General features: G+C 37.1%; 1 protein-coding gene across 1 annotated transcript in view; it reads right to left on the minus strand.

Annotated features, from left to right (window-relative positions):
* The window catches only part of CORIN (corin, serine peptidase), a 154,602-nt gene that overhangs the window by 31,339 nt on the left and 103,584 nt on the right, over positions 1-19,679 (minus strand). The window contains exons 10-13 of the mRNA XM_086611848.1: positions 16,552-16,650; positions 10,654-10,885; positions 4,092-4,237; positions 1,508-1,615 (exon numbers count right to left, since the gene is read on the minus strand). Of these exons, the coding sequence (XP_086467974.1) occupies positions 1,508-1,615; positions 4,092-4,237; positions 10,654-10,885; positions 16,552-16,650 (585 nt within the window). The remainder of the gene's footprint in view (positions 1-1,507; positions 1,616-4,091; positions 4,238-10,653; positions 10,886-16,551; positions 16,651-19,679) is intronic.

The raw sequence follows: 19,679 nt of genomic DNA on the forward strand, positions 1-19,679 counted from the left end.
TGTTATAGATTAGAGCAGTATTTCATATGCTAATGTGTAGCAGAATAAAATTATCCTAAAAGACGCTTAGCAATTAATATTCTAAGGAGTTAAGAATAGGTGGCAACAAAGAATGTTAGGTAGGAAGGACAACTGAGACAACTGATTTAAAGGTAAAGAAATGACAGACTCTGGAAAGAGTCACTGTGATCATCAGCTCTGCCTTTCCTTTATAACCCAAACAAGAGAATGACCTAGTATTAAATCCTGGTTCAGGGAGTGTGTCTTTTTCTTATGTTTGCTTTCTTTTTGCAAAGGGGGAGGAATGGGGCAGAAAGAAAAGAGAGAACACAAGCGCGATTTAAAAACTCCCAGAGATCGAGAATACATCACACCTTAGCAATAAATAACATCTTGGTTACTCGATCATTAAAAAAAACAATCTTAAAAAAGAAGCATTTTATAGAGCTGACAAGCTTGAATTTTAGCCTAGCTTCAGCTTTCAGGCGTTGGATCTTACTTTATTTTTGTGCAGCTGACTAGAAAGTCCTTTAATGCCACAGTTTTGTTGCTCACATAAACTGCACTTCCATCTTAATCTGCTCTCTGTTAAAAAACCAGGTCGTGCACCTTAGCCATACTCTGTTGGAATCTTTTAAAATCCTTTACTCATATTCACACTTCTTCATTAAATCCTTTTTGATTTATAATTATTCTCTTTGCCCCTAGGGATGTCAGGCCAGCATGCAGAACTCCATGGAGGCTACACCTTAGTCACACAAAGAAATAGTATAAACCACCTTCTCCTTCTCAGAATTCTCCTGCCAGCATGTACAAGGACAAATAGTGACCAAGAGATTTGCTGGTTATTCTCACACTCAATGCATCCCCTTAAATTAAAAGTCAAGAGCGTCTCTATCCTAAATAAACTCAGAAATATACTGGAGAACAAACTTTGTGGTCATCACTTTATCCTTGCACCTACAGTTTGACATTGACCAATCTGAAAAAACACAGAATCCTTGACCCTTGCAGTACAGAATCCACTTCAGCAACACAGACCTGTTGTCAATACATCATAATGAGATTATTACCATGTATAAATGTAAAACTATTTATGAATTCATATTATGAATTCAAGTTTTAAACTGCCAGAAAGTCACGTTTTAGCTCAGTCAAACCTCCAGCAATATCAAAGGAATTAAATCTGCAGCACTTTTTATCTTGATTATTACAGGAATACTCAAACATCCTGGAATACCATTAGCAGAATCTAAATGATCAAATATCATAAATTATGTTGACGTTAATCAGGAAGGATGCTTGCTAAAGTATTTTTACTGCCACCAGTCTTAAAACAAAACAAAACAAAACAAAACACTTTCAGACATATTTTTCTTACAGAAAAACGGGCTTATCCTCTGAACTGTCATGCTATGGTTCAAATAACTGAATGAAAGACAAAACTAATTTTCTAATGCTTCAACTACTCTCCATTCAAAAGACCCAACTCATCAAATTTATTTACCACAGCTGTCCTCATCACTATCATCCTCACAGTCAGCTTGACCGTCACATCTTCTGGAAGCCAGGACACACCTCCCAGAACGGCACTTGAAGTGACTGGGTGAGCATTCTGTCAATGACAAGGAACAGGGAGAAACAAGACTCGATAAACTGCAAGCTTAATCATCACATGGGTACTTATTTATTTATCACTGTGACTGTTTTGGAAGGGTACATGACAGGAATAGAAAGCTTATGTGACACTAAACTGGAAATATGTAGCAGGCAAGGCTTAACAATTGCGCTGTGAATGCTGTGGAACAATATTTTCCAGAGCTCTCCCTCACACACTACCCTCTGTCAAACTTCAAAGCTTTGCCAAATAACTGGCACACAATGTTCAGATTGTGGGTATGGATTTTCTAGCTACTTTTCTCACTTTTTTGGTGTTGTGTGAAGCAGAGTACCATTTTGAGAAAGCTTTCTTTAGATGGTTTTGAAAAACTCACCCATTTTTTTTTACACTGTACATGTCACTGACTTTGATGTAAAACCTCCGTCATCTGTTGCCTTTTTTCTTTTTCCTTCCTGTAAAATCTCTCCGATATTTAGCACCATGCAGTTCCTTGGGTAAATTTTAGGATTCAATAAATAGTTGTACCAAAAATATCATCAATGAACTCGGGAGCCTTAGAAAATAACATTCTAATGATAAAAGGCATGTGAACTATACTGCCAACATTTAAGAATAATTCATTATGAAAATAACTAAGTTTACAAAGCATACTGTCTCAGCCAGCAGTATTCTTGAATTCAGCACTGACTGGAAGAGAAGTTAAGCAATTCAGCACGTTGTAATACCTCTGTCAATTATAGCTTAAGTTGGAAAATCACCTATATTTTGAAACCATAAACATTTTAAATACCCTCAGAAGCTTAATTTCTTTTGTTACACGTGTTTTTTTCAGCAATATTTATATAAGATTTTAAACTTTCCAGGGAAGACTTTCTAACAAACATTGGTAGTCAGTAGAAACCTGGCATTGAATCAAGATAGAATTCTAGCAGTAAGCAAACCCAAACCAACTCTGATAACACTCCTTAACTAGTTACACTGTTTCTAAAAGAATACTAAAACCCCCTCCTTTTTCATTGATTTTCCAGGAATAGCTATTTCAGTGCTAAGATGATGAATAAGCAGTGAATCAGCTTACTAGGCAAAGTTTCTCTAATTAAAATGAGAATTTTTCAAAATTATAATTTTTATAAGCGAATAGAATTTATCTCTAGAAATGGAACACAATAGTCCTGTATGCAGAAGTTTATTTAAAATATAACTATTCTATGTTACATTTCAAATGACCTAAGAACACAGGGAGGAAAGTTAAAAGATACTTGATACCTGAGAAAATTAAATCACATTATTTTTCTTTAACTCACCTTGTTGTGCCAAAATATTACTTTTCCTTTCCTACACAATGCTTTGTAATAATGGATAAGTCCTTTCCATCAGTCCACTGCTGTAGAGGGAAATTATCTCCTCGTGTCTCAAGAGTCCCACGACAGAGGATTTCATTACTATGGTATTACACGCCTTCATAAAATCCTCACAGTGATATATGTGCACATGGACTTTGCTTGAAGAAACAGTACTAACTGCTATATATGCTTCACTGGTTTTGACGATTCCTTCACTATAGTTACAGCAATATGTCTTCACTAAAAGAACTATAGACTAACTAGCTTAAGTCCATTGCCTTCTCTGAGCAAGATCAAGACAGCGGAAAGACGGTCATCACCCATGTAGGTGAGCAGGAGGAGAAGAGTGAGAACTGAACACGATCAGCATATTGCAGGCACTGTACCACACATCGTCTCACTGTTCTCCCAGCTACTTTACTGGCATTTTGGCAAGAAAAAGAAAAGGCATGTCAGAATCCCCACAAACCTCACATCTGATGACCACTGCAGAAGGAAAAGCTGCACAGCTTCTCTCTTCACACATACAAAAAATGTCTAGAAGCATTTAAGGCAATTTCATTCCTTTGTTCCATGTTCATACCCACAGTGATTAGTATTATGGCTGAACTCAAAAACCAAAATTTGTCAGTTACTACTGAAGCTGGTTTGGCAAAACTCTCTACAAAACCTTGCCCAAACAAAAACCACAAGCAAACAATAGCTGGCAAAGACACTAACATTACAATATTTTTCTCAGAGCTGTTGTGGGGCTCAGCTTTTTAAGATTGCCAAGGGTCTGACTCCTGGCTAGAAAAGCATTATTATATCATCTAAATAGGTAAAAAAGTCAAGTATAAACACAAGAAAGCAGTAGGTGTGATGTCAGCAACAAATCTCAAACACTGATTTTTATAGACTGAGGGTAATTGATTCTTCCTTGGAATAGATTTCTTCCAAGAACTTCCTCTTATCTGCAAACTGTAGGTATTCAAATTCCCTGAAACCCAGTCTGGAAACACTTCCACAGCCTAAATACTATAGTTTAAAGAGGAGATATGGGAAGAAAAAAAAAAAAAAAAAAAACAGTGATTTTGGGAATCTAATTAAATCTTTAATTTCCTGTTATACCTATTCATAGGAGTTACCTTCTACATCTTCATCTGGTGTTAGACAAGTTTGGTTGTCCGAGTTCTCATCTGGAAACTGAGTGCAGTCAGTATCTTCCGGCCACTGCAAACCTACAATCCCAAGCACAGACTCACAGCGTTCCTTAGACTGTATACATAATGTCCTGAGGAGACAAAGTGAAATTGCACAAAGTAACTAAGTGAAAGTCTTAGAAATTCCCAGTTATTGGAAGTTAATAATCCTAGCTAAAGTAAAGATGAGTACCAAGGAAAAATCAGTTAATCAGATTTCTTTAAATGAAAATACATTAAAAGACATATTGCTACTGTTGAAACATTATTTTACATTACTGTATGCAGACTATTACCTGAGTTATAACATAATATCCAAATATAGCTACTTACAAACATCCTCTCCTCTATAAGCAGAGGAGCATTTTTAAGAAGCACTAACTTCCCTTCCTCAGGGAAAAAAAGACAAATACATTTTGTACCAGTGAAACGCTACGTCTTCTGATGATGCTACCTCAGAAATCATGTGGTTTCAGAACGACAAAATATTTAAACCTGCAAACAAAAGAGCAAATAACTCCCCATGGAATTCAATAAAATTAAAAGTTTGGGGAAAATTAGGTGTGTTGACAGAGCAACAGAAGCTGGTATCACCCTGAAAAAGGCATGAATATAGCCCTCCTGCTTTTTTTTTTTTTTTTAACCACAGAAAATCAGGACTCACCACACAAAATTAGTTCAGTTCATCTAAATTAATATCCTGTCTCTCACAATACTGAATGCCAAAAGTACAAAGAGAAAATGCATAACAGAAAAATCCCCTATTATTTTAAGCATTATTTTAAACATTTAGTAACTACTTTTGCCTGGAATCATAGCTGACGTGCTGTTCAATACAATAGCCTCGTCTTTTATCTGTGGTATTTTGAATCCTTGTTTGTTTCAACTGTCTCTCTTTTTTTTCTGGAATATTAATTAGGCAGTATGGGATTAGGAACCTCAACATCCTTTTCATATCTTCCCCCAAACAGAAACATACATCATGCTTAACAGGTATTTGTCTAAGCTGTTCTTAAAAACTCTTCAGTTAGCAAGATTTGATACCACTTTCTTATCACAGATGTCTATTATTTTCCTTATATATGACCTATAGCTCTCCTGATGTACTTTAAATCCATTGCTTCCTAGTGTAAGCTTAGTGATCATGATGAACGATTTATTTATTTTCTCACAGAAGCTCACTAATACCTATTTGAAGGCCATGATGTCTCCCCAGGACTTCACTTGTTTCTAGACTCAGCAACTTATTTAATTGCACCTTTTAGATCATATTTTCTAAACCCATTTCCTACCATTTCAAATAAAATTATTGTTTGTTCTTACAGGTTGAAAAATATTCAACAGTAGGATCTTCTTCATTTCTATTTTTTCCATTTCTTTCATGTCACTTTTACCTTGTCTTTTATTTAATTTGATCAATTTTTCCAGATCTTTTTTCTAGGAATAGGCACTCCTTTCGTAGAAGACATTTTATTCTACTCATTTTCCTTTGATCTTTTGGCCAATAGACCATTTTTTTTCCCTGCAATAAGCTTCAAGAAATGTAGTGACCAAAACCAAGCAAACAGATCTATTCAGGATCAATTATTTTATGCTCTTTTGAGAAAACCATATATTATTAATCTTAGAATCATAGAATTGTTGAGGTTGGAAGAGACCCTGAAGATCATCAAGTCCAACCATTAACATAACACTGCCAAGTCCCCCACTAAACCATGTCCCTAAGTACTCCCTCTATAGGCATTCTAAATACCTCCAGGGATGGTGACTTCACCACTTCCCTGGGCATCCTGTTCCAATGCCTGACAACTCTTTCAGTGAAGAAATTTTTCCTAACGGCCAATCTAAATCTCCCCTGGTGAAATTTGAGGCCATTTCCTCTTGTCCTATCACTTGTTACGTGGGAAAAGTGTCCAACATCCACTTTGCTACAACCTCCTTTCAGGTAGCTGTAGAGCGATAAGGTCTCCCCTCAGCCTCCTTTTCTCCAGGCTAAACAATCCCAGTTCCCTCAGCTGCTTCTCATAACACTTGTGCTCCAGACCCTTCACCAGCTTCGTAGCCCTTCTTTGGACACGCTCTAGCACCTCAATGTCTTCCTTGTAGTGAGGGCCCCAAAACTGAACACACTATTCGAGGTGTGGCCTCACCAGTGCCAAGTACAGGGGCACAGTCACTTCCCTAGTCCTGCTGGCCACACTATTTCTGATATAAGCCAGGATTCTATTGGTCTTCTTGGCCACCTGGGCACTCTGCTGGCTCATATTCAGATGGGCAGTAGTCAGACTAAGTTCTAGTTGGGCTTTGGCCGTCCTAATTTTCTCCCTGCATAACCTCATGACACCCTGTAGTGCCCATCACAGTGCATATGGAAGCCTATGGCAATACTGTTAGGAAAACTGGAAGAGCAATTGGTACCTTTTTTGTTTTTAATCATTCCGACATTCCCATACCGAGTCTCACAGTTGGGGTATCAGAATACCTTCGTAACACACTTCTTAATTTACTTCTCAGTCAAATCTCATTTGTGGTACTGTCTATGAAATAATCTAACAAGTTAACAGCTAACAAGAGCACACATGACAAAGCAGAGAAATCTTCCCCTTCTTGGTAGAAGAAAGAAATACAACATAAAAAAAAGGATGTAGTATAGAAACGTGTGATTTTTCTACAATGGAATTCAATATAGCGTTTTTTTAAGAACATTAAGCATATTTAGCAGTTAACTAAAATATCTCTTTAATCTCTCAATTCCAATACAGTAATAGGATGTGTAAATTGATGCCAACGCATAAGAGGCATGAGATATGACCAGGATTATTCTTCATAGTAAGAAGAATAGTCACAGTTTTGAAACAACACCAAAGTCAGCTGGAGACTACTTAAATACACAGATAGTGAGACCCAGAATCTCCACAAGCTGCTCAGCACCTTGCAGAATCAATTCATAGCAAAGATAGCTTGTAATTATAAGGAAATAGGAATTTCTGAGCTTATTCCATATGTGCTTCCTCTATGAAACTCCACTTTCCCTCAGTGGGAACCCAGCACACACTTAGCTTCAAATATTATTTCACCAGACCTGGACTAATATCACCAATGCCTTACCAGAGATGAAGAATATTGTTCAGAATTTGAAAGCATACCTGATAGATCACTGAATGGCCTCAATAACAGCAAGTTCAGTTCTTTCAAAAAAACCTCCTCACCTCTGTTCCTTACTTTGAACAAAACTTCATGGAGACCATTATAGTTAAAAAATAAAGCATGACAGTAGTCAAGTAGTCAAACTAATAACACAAAGTAAAGCCTTGCAAAGTAGGAATAGATGAGAGTAGAGAGAGTATGCAGAGAGAGTAGCATTAAAACCGTTTCGTTATACCACCTACAATGAAAAGAATAGATCAGGGCGCCAGTATTAAAAAAATCTAATACATTTCTGATAAGTATATTTTTTAATAGATGCAGAATTATAACATGAATTTGCAATTCATGGTTGGAAAGTGCACTTTGGCTTGAAAAGCTTAACACTGAAAAACTGCATTAGCTGAACTCCATTTCATATTTACAGAAAAAGACAGGTAAAACAATACATATGTCTTGTTAAGCTCAACTAACCACCGATATTTTTGAACAAGAGGGCAGTTATTTTCCAAAGGCAGCAGCAGATTCTCAGAACATAGTTTCTGTGCTCAGATTATAACATTCCATCTTCTAGGAGCTTCAAACTGTAGTTAAGTACATTTATATTTATATTGATATATCAAATGTATTTTATTTTTTTCTGCCCTACATTTATCACTTAATTCAAGAGTTTATTGGTATAAGGCTATATGTGTTTTCATTTCTAAAACATTTTTACATTTTCCATTATATCTGTGTCTGACATTCTTCCTAAAACATTATTGTAATGCAAATACTACAGATCTCAGTGGGGCCCTCCCAGGTATTCTTTCCTAACAAAATCACTCTCTACTTATGATGGAACATAAGAGTGAAACCTGAAAACAGTTATAAAGTAGAGCTTTGAATCCTAGGATTTAAAACTTTATGTGGTATATTCAATCTGATCTAAATGTGATGTTGCCGTGCTCTGAGCAGGAAATTGGAATAAATTACTTCGAGGTCTCCTTCAAACTAAATTATTCTATGGTTTCTGTGAGTTCCTCTTTGTCTGTTTAATACCTTAAATCTGAAGATTATTGAACTGTATTGTGATACTTCCTAAAATCTGTTAGCTAGGTATGTAGTTGCTGAAGCAAAGAGCCTATAATTTCACTTTTCTTCCTCTACATTAGAATAAGTCAGCCCAATTTTTATGTATCATACTGCTTTCTTAAAAAAAAAAAAGAAAAAAACCCAACTTGATTTTCAAACAAGCAAGCCTGAAACAGAGCTTGCACAAACCACTCTCTAACTTTTTAGCTATCCCATATGCAATATTCTAACTTTCTTGTTAGGTTCCTAGGTGAGAATTAAGCAATATCTTAGTGAATTTCCCTGTGACTCACTCTTAACTTGCACTAAGAAGCACATCACTAGACAAAAAAATGTTACATGTCAACAACGTCACGAGGTAGGAAATCTTAGGACATGTATTGCAATTTTCAATGCACTTTCCTTTCCATACAGTAGATGTTAATTGATCAATGCTGTCAGGGTAGGTGCAATAAAAGAGACAGAAATACAGTATGAGAAGACTCTAGCAGCCAGTAGCTCAAAGATCTCTGCCTGCTTATCAGCTTTATTTGCTTTCCTAACCTGCAACAACCGCTGCTACCAAAGCTGTAAGATTTACATAACACAGTCTCCTTAGAACAGACACAGGCATGACTCTGAAAAGTACAGTCATGTTAATGGATGAGGATGGTAGAAAAGTTAATCTGGCAAGCAGAAAGGTTAAGTTAGTATATAATTCAGAATGATGTGGCATTCCTTTAATTTAGAAAGGTAAGCATGCATTAAAAGCTCAGTTTTTGTTAATAGTATTTGGATAGGGCTTTGCATAGATAAAGTGATACAGAAATGCGAAGAGCTATCACAAATGCTGATGTTCCAAATGAACTGATGCTAGGTTTAAATAGCCTTTATAATGGTACAATTCTAATGAAACACACAGAAACAGAAAACACTTCATACAAAGCTCACAGTATCCTTCTGGACAAGTTGTCAAAGTGTGGGATGAGTGAGTCCATGGTGTGCTGGGTGAAGCACTGGCTGAAGGTCAGAGCTCCAAGGGTTGCAGTGAATGGAGCTACATCTGGCTAGTAACCGGTCACCAGCAGTGTTCCTCAGAGTTCAATTCTAAGGCAGTTCTGTTCAACATACTTGCCAATGGCCTGGATGCAGGACTTGAATGCACCATCAGCCAGTTTGCCGATGATCCCAAACTGACAGGTGCTGTTGACTCTCTTGAGGGACAAGTGGCCTTGCAGAGGGATCTAGATAAATTGGAGCTTTGGGCTATGATTAATGGGATGAAATTTAACAAGTCCCAAATGCCAGATCCTGCACCTAGGATGGAGTAATGCCAGGCACAAGTATAAACTGGGAAAGGGGTGGCTGGAGAGCAGTCCTGCAGAAAGGGATCTGGGGGTGCTGGTCAACAGCAGGCTCAATATGAGTCAGCAGTGTGCCCTGGCAGCCAAGAGGACAAACCACATCCTGGGGTGTATCAAACAGCAAAACCAGCCAGCCAAAAGAAGAGATTATCCTACAGCATTCAGCATTGATGCAGCCTCAAGTTGAGTACTGCGTGCAGTTCTGGGCCTCACAATTTATGAGGGATGTGAAGTTACTTGCATGTGTGCAGAGGAGGGCAAAAAAAAGCTGGTGAAAGGACTGCAAGGAATGTCCTGTGAGGAGCAGCTAAGGCCTTTGGGCTTATATAGTTTGGAGAAAAGGAAGCTGAGGGGAAACCTCATTGCTCTCTACAGGTTCCTGAGGAGGGGAAGCGGAGAGGGAGGTGCTGATTTCTGCTCCCTGGTATTCAGTGACAGGATACATGGGAAAGGTTCAGACCTGCACCAGGGGAGGTTTAGACTGGACATTAGGAAGCATTTCTTTACAGAGTGGGTGGTCAAACACTGGAACAGGCTTCCTAGAGAGGTGGTCGATGCCCCAAGCCTGTCAGTGTTTAAAAGGCATTTGGACAATGCCTTTAATAATAGGCTTTAACTTTTGGTCAGCCCTGAATTGGTCAGGTAGGTGGACTAGATGATCGTTGTAGGTCTCTTCCAACTGAAATGGTCTATTCCATTCAATATATACATATTGAAAATTATTAAACTGCTATTCTTCTCCTTGTTTTCAATACTTCAGATACTAATCACACACGTGTAATAAACTACATTTAATGATCTTATAAAATATGGTTCTCCGTCTTTTGCTATGGAATTCCAAAGCAAAATTTCTGGCATTTTCAATGGAAATAGAAAATTGGGAAAGACTAATAGAGTAATATCATAGACAATGCCAGTCAAGAATTAAATGAAGTTTAGTATAGTACCTGCAAGGTGGGATCCGCTGATTTGTATAGGGGTCGCATTTTGGTACTAAGATTGTACAGGCAAAAAACATAAGGTACTTGTAGCAGTTGGTCTGAACCAAGGCTGGGAAAAGAGAAGACTCCCAGCTGATAGAGGCTTCCTTCTGCGTCCTGTGGCCCAGGTAGTTTGGGTAATAAGTATAGTTGTAAGGCAAGTTCATACAGAGTTCCAGAGTAATTGGTTCACATTGACCTTTCACAGAAAGAAAGCAAAAACAGAAACACAAACAGCGTGAGATTAAATGAAATACAGAAGAAATAATTACAGAAGCATTTAACAAGTTTATCAGTCAGGGGATTTCCTCTAAGGCTTGAGAAACTACAAGTTTCAGAGCTCAAGACTCTCTATGAGCCTATTCATACCAGTAAAGAAAGGTGGGTTTGACCTGTGCCTACCTAACAACCTATTCAGACTCATATATCCTTACCAATATGCATTAACTTCCTGAGTAACATCTTAACTTTAACATGGTACAATAAACCATTCATTAAAACCAGATTTATTCTTTTCAAATCAAGTTTCTGATGATTTTCAAGAGCTCCTGCACTGTACAGTAACACACTTCCTACTGGTGTGCTATGCTACCATAACACATACTGGCAGGGCAATTGTCAAAATTAAGACGACTGAGATCAAAGGATACTTTGGGTTGGAAAGGATCTCAGGAGAACCCTAGTCTAACACCCTGTTCAAAGCTTGGTCAGCTCTGAGGACTGATCAGGTTTCTCAAGACTTCATTCAGTCAGGTCTTAAAAATCTCTGACAGAGACTGTGCAATTTCTCTGAGTAGAAAACAGAAGGCAGGATTATTTTTTAAATTTAATTTTATTTTGTTTTTTTTTTTCATTCTCAGATCTGAAGGAAGAATGGAGATAACTTATGTAGTCCACAAACACTGAGTGAGAGACAGTCTACAAGCGAACAATTTAATTCAGACAAAAAATAATTGATAATAAAGAGATTGATAAACAAGAGCAAAATAAATGCAACAGCTACAAGTCCATATGATTGTGCAGACTGTAGTTATATACAAAAATAATCCAGCTTTTAGGGGGTTTATTACAACACATATTGAACTGACCTAATATTTTGAATTTAAAAAATTGTACAGCATTTGTATTTCTTCCCAAATTGGTAGTCAGAAATATTTATTTTTCAGTTTTCCACCACAACAGAAAACAACAAACAGAATTTCACTTAAATTCCGACTGAAATTCAGCTTTTTATTTAGCACAGAGACCAATGCGAAATTATTTATTTATTTACTTTTGAAATATGAGAAAATTTTCCATGAAAAAGTGTACTACTCAAAAGTCATTTGTTATCAACAAACTGCATATATTTGCCTATTCTAGAAGCAAACGTATCTTTAACATTCTCCGCCAGCCAGCTGCTACCGTCAGTTGCCAGCAGAGTGTGGCAACTGTGTGATCCTATAGCTGGATCTTTGAGATGAAGTTGAAAGAAGATCCAACAGTCAAATATTCAGCTGATCAGCAGAACTGGCCAGTCTTTCTTGGACTGGCACTCCCTGTTATAACCTTTTTTAGTATTTACCTCTAATCTAAGGATCATGAAGCTCATACAGCTTTTCCTCTCTGTTAAATCCTTGCATACAGCCAACACTGAAATACTTCTGTTGTCTCAAATCACTCAGTCCAGCTTTGGTGTACATAAGGTTCAAAGACTTCAACAATCCTCCTCACGTTACTGCCATTTCTTTTTCTTCATGATGAACTCTCCCTTGTCCTCCCATACTTTAGCCCCAGATGCCCAGATCTGTTTGGTTTTATCTTTTGGTTTTTCCCTAGTAAGCATATTTTCTTGATGCGTACAGAATATTACATGTTCATCAGTATTTCATGATGAAACTCAAGTAAATGAACACAAAAGTACATGCAATGTTCTAAGTGTTTGTATAACATAACATTATTCAAGACTAAAGGGTACAAATACACATATACGATTCTCTCTTTTGCTATGTCTCGTGTTTATAGGGGTTTAGGTGAATTCTAGAAGAAAACCTAGCCCTCTGAAATGCCCCTGTAGGTTTGAAAATAATAACTTTGACTCTTGCACCCAATTTCCTACAGTCCACAAGCAGAGTAACAAACAGAACATACACTCCAGGGGGACATCTGACTGAATTTAAGTAACTCAAATGTTAATCTTTTCTTCTGATGTCTGTGCTACACTTTAAGAGATCTTGCTGCTCCCTTGTTTATAGTATATGTAAGTACTAAGTGGGGAATAAGAAACAAAATTCATTGTACTTTTTATCCTAAATCAAAAAAAAAAAAAAAAAAACTAAACAGATTATGTCTAGGTTTAACATCTTCATGTATTTATATTAACTTGCTCTACCTACTATATAGGAATTAGTTCCAAACATAGTAACAGAAGTGAAGGGGATATTTCACAGAATCACAGAATGGCTGAGGTTGGAAGGGACCTCTGGAGGTTACCTGGTCCAATCTTCCTGCTTAAGCAGAGCCACCTAAAGCGGGTTGTGCAGAACCATGCCCAGATACCTTTTGACTGTCTCCAAGGATGGAGACTCCACAACCTCTCTGGGCAACCTGTGTTCAGCCACCCTTGCAGTAAGCAAGGTGTTTTCTTATGTTCAGAAGGAACTTCCTGCGTTTCAGTTCGTGCCCACTGCCTCTGGTCCTGTCACTGAACATCGAAATAGCCTGGCTCAGTATTCTTTACACTATCCCTTCAGGTATTGGTTGTTATTCTAAATATGTTGTAACTGCATTATAACGCCATGGCATGATCAGACATTATCACAGGTGGAGAAGATCCACCACATCCAATATTGTGAAACGTGACCTATGCTTTGGAATCTTCCAACCAGAGTGTTATTTGGGCCAGAAAATATTGCTTTGTGAAAACTGAAGTTTTCCACGTGAATTCTCGTCTCTTACCAAAGATGAAATAACTGGTCAAAATATGAACAGTGAAAATAACATGAAAAAAGACAGTAGTACTTCCAGATGTTATGCAAGAAAAATCTCTCCCAAATTCTCTTGCTGCTTCATTGTGTATAAACAATTAAATATTCACTGGACCAGAAAGGGAGAGAGATGATCCAGAAGTCTAACTCAGATTACATGTTACTCCTGTTGAGAATCACAGACTGTTGCCCATAACACGCTGAGAAAACATCTTCACTAAAAAGTCCTTGGGTTTCTCATGACATGGAATGGGAACATTGTTTTAGAACTCAAATATTACCTGTCAAAAATGTTTTTCACTGTCTTGTGACAGTCCTAGCCACTCAAATGTTTTCCAAAATTCCTGACCATACATAAAATGGGATACAAAAATCTGCATTGATCAGGAAAATATTTGGGACCACAGGACAAACTGCTTTGGACCACAGTAAATCTCGTACCGATTTATCCACAAGGAAGATGAGTCCAAGAAAGAGAGTACACTTTCAGCTCTCTCTTACTGTGAGAAAGATGGAATTGCAGTCACACTGCTTGAAAGATGGTTGTCTTTTACAAGACTATAGTCGCTGTTTATGAAAGGTAATTTGCTTAAGAGAGAACTGCTCCCTGAGTATATGAGAACCAGAGGCTACTGTGGGAACTTATGTATTTTCCTACTTGTTGGGTAAGGCTGCTGGTGGTGCCTTGTTTGCCAGCCAAATAGAGGACCTGTCTTATACACAACTGGTGACTACAGAGCCATCAGCCCTGAGTCCACTGCTATCTTGTCACAATATATCAGATACATCTTGTATGTTCTTTACTATGCAGTTTAAGGTACAAGTATTTAAAAATAAATGAAATTAAAAAATGCTGTCTTTCTGACCTGAGTAAATGTAAAGTTGCTGCAGTTTTAAACATATAAAAAAGGGTTTAGACTAATGCATGTAAAGGTTTGGAAACATGACGAGTAAAGAAGCTTTGAAACAGCAGATAGAAATATGTAAGCCTCCGTTCCTGGGTGAACTGCAACTTTTTGGCAAAGTCAGTAATGCTTAAATAAAAAAGCTGAACCTTCAAATGGAAAAACTGAGAAGCAACACTTGTTCTTAGAGGCATAGGCCGCTAAGGCTGCCGCTTCTCCTGCGGACAGAGAGATCTGGGACTAAACATCCTTCACTCCCACGAGCCTTCAGCCCACAGAGAATCAATCTTATCATATATTTAAATTTGTGACTAGCTAGAGTGGAGTTATTCAAGTCAGTAATTATATCTCAATGAACACTCATGTATTCTGACCTTAAAACATCAGGAAAATATGACCTTCTCACCAAACACAAGGAAAGATTACTTGAAGAATTGTTTTCTTTGGAGATGCCAGGTACCTACAAGTTCCAAGGGATTTCAGCAGGAACTGCAGATGTGGTCAACAACCAAAGTAATTTGATCTGTTGTGATATCTCATGCTTGATTTCTCCTTGATTAGTGTACATACCCCAAGATATATTGCTTCCTTTTCACCAGCAGGGGGACAATCTCTCAAGGGAGACAATATCTGACCATGAATTGCAAGACACAGAGGAATAAAGACACAAATAGTAACACACAGAATTCCAGTTACATATACGGAAAAAAGGTTTTTACCATGTCAGTGGCCTAACACTGGAACAGGTCTCCCAGAAAGACTGTGGAACCTCTGTCCTTGGAGATACTCAAAACTCAGATGCACAAGGTCATGGGCCACATGACTTAATTAGCACTGCATTGATCAGGAGTTTGGACTAGTTGCCCAAAGGCATGAACTAACTTCCTTCTAATGCTAAACATTGTACCTAAGATTGTCCTTTTTCAAAGAGTTAGGAGAAGCATAGATAGCAGCACATGTAAAGCATATGTGCCCAAATATCTTGTATCTTTACCTTAGCTTCAAATATCTTGTACCTTTACCTTTACCTTCTCTAAAGGCTTCAACATGAATAGTGCCTGTCGAAGCTTGTGGGTGATAGTCACAACTTTAGAGAGACTGTGGAGTTTGGACCTAGCTGACCTCCCCATATCCATTCCAATCTAAATGGAATAACATTTTCCAAACAAGCTACCATATAGTACCAAATCACACCTTGCAGAGATAACTGCTCAGCACAAAGCAATTATAGAGTATGTCTACACATTCAAATGTAAGTGAAGGCAAGCCTGCCCATGTGCCGAGGTGACCTGAATCGGTGTGACTATATTAATGCATCACCAAGTTCTAATTAATTTTGAATAATTCTGAATACAGTTCTGCCTCAGTTTCTAAACCTAGTCAAATACACTTCTTTTGAGAATCTGTTCACAGTGCTGCATTGCACAAGTAAGAAAGAGAGCTACTCAGAAGCAAGTGTACAGAGGGTACAGGAGGCTTGCATGAAGCGGTATAGCACAGGACACAGAAATGCAGAAACACAGTGTTGAAGATCCTGAACCTCTACAGTATGTTCTGATCTACAAAATAACTAGTTCTGCCAGGTTGAATATCAGAATTATTCCTTCATAAAAGGTCTAAAAGTTCGCCAGGCTACTAAACACAGTATCATGCTTTCTTACATTTTGAAAATAAACCAGTAGCTTCTGCTTTAAACTTACACTATGTTGTTTACTTTATGTAAACACTGAATGTCATTAAACATTAAGAAAAAGTGCAACTGTCAACACCCATTAAGAATGTATTGAAAATTTACAGAAGGGTAAATATCTCAATGTCAGTACATCAATAATTGAGAGTTACGATTTTCAACTTTGCCCTTTTCAATACTTAATCATTAAACATATGCTTTAGATAGCAAACGAAAGTATGACTTACTGTGTCCTACCCTGCATGCTCATTATACTCTAAAACATCATTAAACAGTGACAGTATGAAGCATGTGACCTACTTACTGCAGTTTGGCTGGCTGTTTCTCATCTCACAGAGAGAAGTTCCACAGGGATCAGGACAGGAAGTACATCTCTGGTCTCCCTCCTGACAGAGGGTTTGACCTGATGAAAATAGAAATTTACTATTCTAATTATTTACCAGAGTAACAAAGATGACTGGAGTGTAGTGATGAGAAAATAGAGTTTACATAACAATTAAGTATTTTCTTTATGTAGTTGTGTAAGTACCCTACAGCATTTCAAGTGCAGTAGGAATCATTGTAAAGAAGAAAACTGTGCAGAGCTGTCCAGATGTCACTTTTCTTTACCCCTACGTTTAATACAAGATTTTATACACCCATTTCTTAATGAGAGGTATGGATCTCTGAAAGCAATTTACCACAATCCTCTGGCAGAGTACGAAAAGTCATGTAAATCAGATTGCAAAACAAACAATAAGTCCTAGCTGAAAGAGAACACCCTCTGGGAGTTATTCTTCAGTGCCATTCAGTTGATCTGCTTCTTATTTTATGGAAGATTTGGTGGACAATAAAAACCATCCTGAAGAAAGGTCATCAGAGCTGAGACTTTATTGTCCTTCTTTGGCTGGTTAAAAAACAAACAGTAACAACAAACCCCCAAAAGGCTACGATCCTAAAGATGGAATTCAGAATAACCAAAACCAGCACTCCATCAAGAAGTTTCTGAGCACATTACCTGGGTAGTTAGTTTGTCTAACAAATCCTTGGATTTCTCTCAGTGGTGATAGCTCCTTTCCAAACCATTCAATTCTCTCTTCCACATGACTTTTGTAAAATCAGTTATTTAAATTACTATTCTGTACATAGAGACTGAACATTTTGGATTTTATCATCTCATCCTGTTTAAAATGGTTTATTGCAACTATTGCTTAGCATTTGTATTGCACTACTGTCCACAAACATTAATCATTCAGCTATGGCATCCTTATATTTGGCATACAGAAGATACTGAAGAAACATCTTTTTTCAATGACCTTGACAACAACCTTGTCCCAAAGAACTGATGATGTAATCATATCTATTCATAATTATGTGGATTTACTTGCCTTCATACATGTTACACATTGAAGCAATGGAGGTATTTTATTTTGCTGTAGCAATTGACTGTCTTATTTTACAGCTGCACCTGATTACAAAACAGAATTTGAAAGGTAGGGAAAACCTTTCGCCCTCTAAAACACAAATCTTTACATTAAAACTCACTTTTAAAGTTTGCCCCAACTTCTCCCACAGTGGAAGAGTTTCTCAACTCTTGAAAAATCCCTGTGCTACAATGTATATACTTTTGATCCTAGCACAGTCAATGCTGAATTTCTATAAACACGCTCTAAAATGTCTTCTGAAGGGATCACAGAACTAGCTGTGAGTACATCTATATTAGATGTCCATTGTCACAAAATGAATGACAGCAGTAATGTTACCAGATGCCATACCTTAAATATCCTTATTGTATGTAGTGAAGGTGACCATTTTTCTCATTCAGATATAGATGAAGCAATGGTCATTTTAAATTTTTATATATATATATATATATTTGTACTATTACACAAAGTCCTTGCATCCTTATATAGGCAAGTGGCAAGTCACTACATCTTGACCTCAAATTTCTATGCTGATTTCACATATTTACTTGTGTTTGTAACAAACCCAATATTCCTGATTACTTCAGCCCTAACTTCACTGCCTTTGCTAGGCACCTCCAAATTGTTTGATCCGTAGAGCAGAAAAGTCTTTGTATTAAGCGTACATCCTATTGCATTTTCTGTAGTTACTGAAATCAACAACATACATATAAGAAATAAAAAAGAAAGTTACAAACAAGAATTCGGCCTTGCTTTTTACATGGACTTTGCAAGGAACTAAAGAGGAATAATCCAAATGAAGTCCAAAGTCTGCCTACATATTCTCATGCAAATTCACAACGGAAAGGATATGGTTGGATAAAGGAAGAATTTTGCACTACACAATATTGCAAAATATTAGTTTTTGCACATTGAAGAATGAATATTAAAAACAAAGAAAACTTTTGTATTTAAAAGCTTTGCAGTTTAATCCTAGCGGAAAAATCTTTTACCATATAGTGAGATCATTGACTACATAACTATCACCCCATCCTACTCCTCTGCATTTAGTATCCTTGAATCTATATCTGTTCATCTTATCAAAAAAAGATTTTTAAACCTTTCTTCAACATCCACAGAGGCAAAAAGCAGTGAAGAGAAAACACATCACTGACTTCTAGCCCAGATCATGCATCAATGTTTTCAGTGAAATTCTTTTACTAGTGATAAATAAATTTAAGAGGTTTAAGTTGGGTGAATTTTAAAAGTTGACATAGCTGCTTATAGGATGCTCTAAATAGTTTTGTATTTTTCAATTTATCCTATTCTCCTATCTCATCTCTTTCACATTAAAAACAATAGTTTCATTATCAGCAAGAGAAATGAAGGATCATGGAATTCACAGAATCAGACTGAGATTGGACTTCAGGATACATGAATAATAAAAGCTAAGCATTTTGTGAGATCACACACTCTGAACTAAGGACAAAACTTGGTCTTCAGTTTTCAGGTTGCCACAATCAGAACTTGAAATTTCATGCAAGACTTTTTTGCAACATCAACGTTTATTGCAAAGAAGAATAATGGTAATTCCTGTGTTTTGACTTCTCAGTTACTTTTTGGAATGGAGATGTTTAGAGTAGGAAGATCCTGAGAACTTAACATGAACAGAAGGGACTGAGTAGACATGCTTATGAAAGGATTTCTTCTAGAATGGTTTCCTAAAGAAATGAGGCCTATATAATCACACTGTGTATTTATCTTTTGATAACAGATCTATTCTACTCTAACAACTTCTGAAAAGGTTGTCCTATTACCACTACATCTGACAGCACTGGAGTTTTCCAAGTAAAGTGAATTCCTTTAATTTCTTAAAAATAAGATTCATAAGAGAGAGACAATAATTCTCACATTGAAGGAAAGGCTTCAATCTCAATCTATACCTTACCAGAAACAAGAGAATTATATATGAAGAATACCTTCAAACACCGAAACCATCACAATGTGACAATACCTCTTTCTAGAGTATGAAAATGTACCAGAGGACACA

The sequence above is a fragment of the Tauraco erythrolophus genome, chromosome 5, assembly GCF_009769465.1.
Source record: "Tauraco erythrolophus isolate bTauEry1 chromosome 5, bTauEry1.pri, whole genome shotgun sequence".
Taxonomy (NCBI): Eukaryota; Metazoa; Chordata; class Aves; order Musophagiformes; family Musophagidae; genus Tauraco; species Tauraco erythrolophus.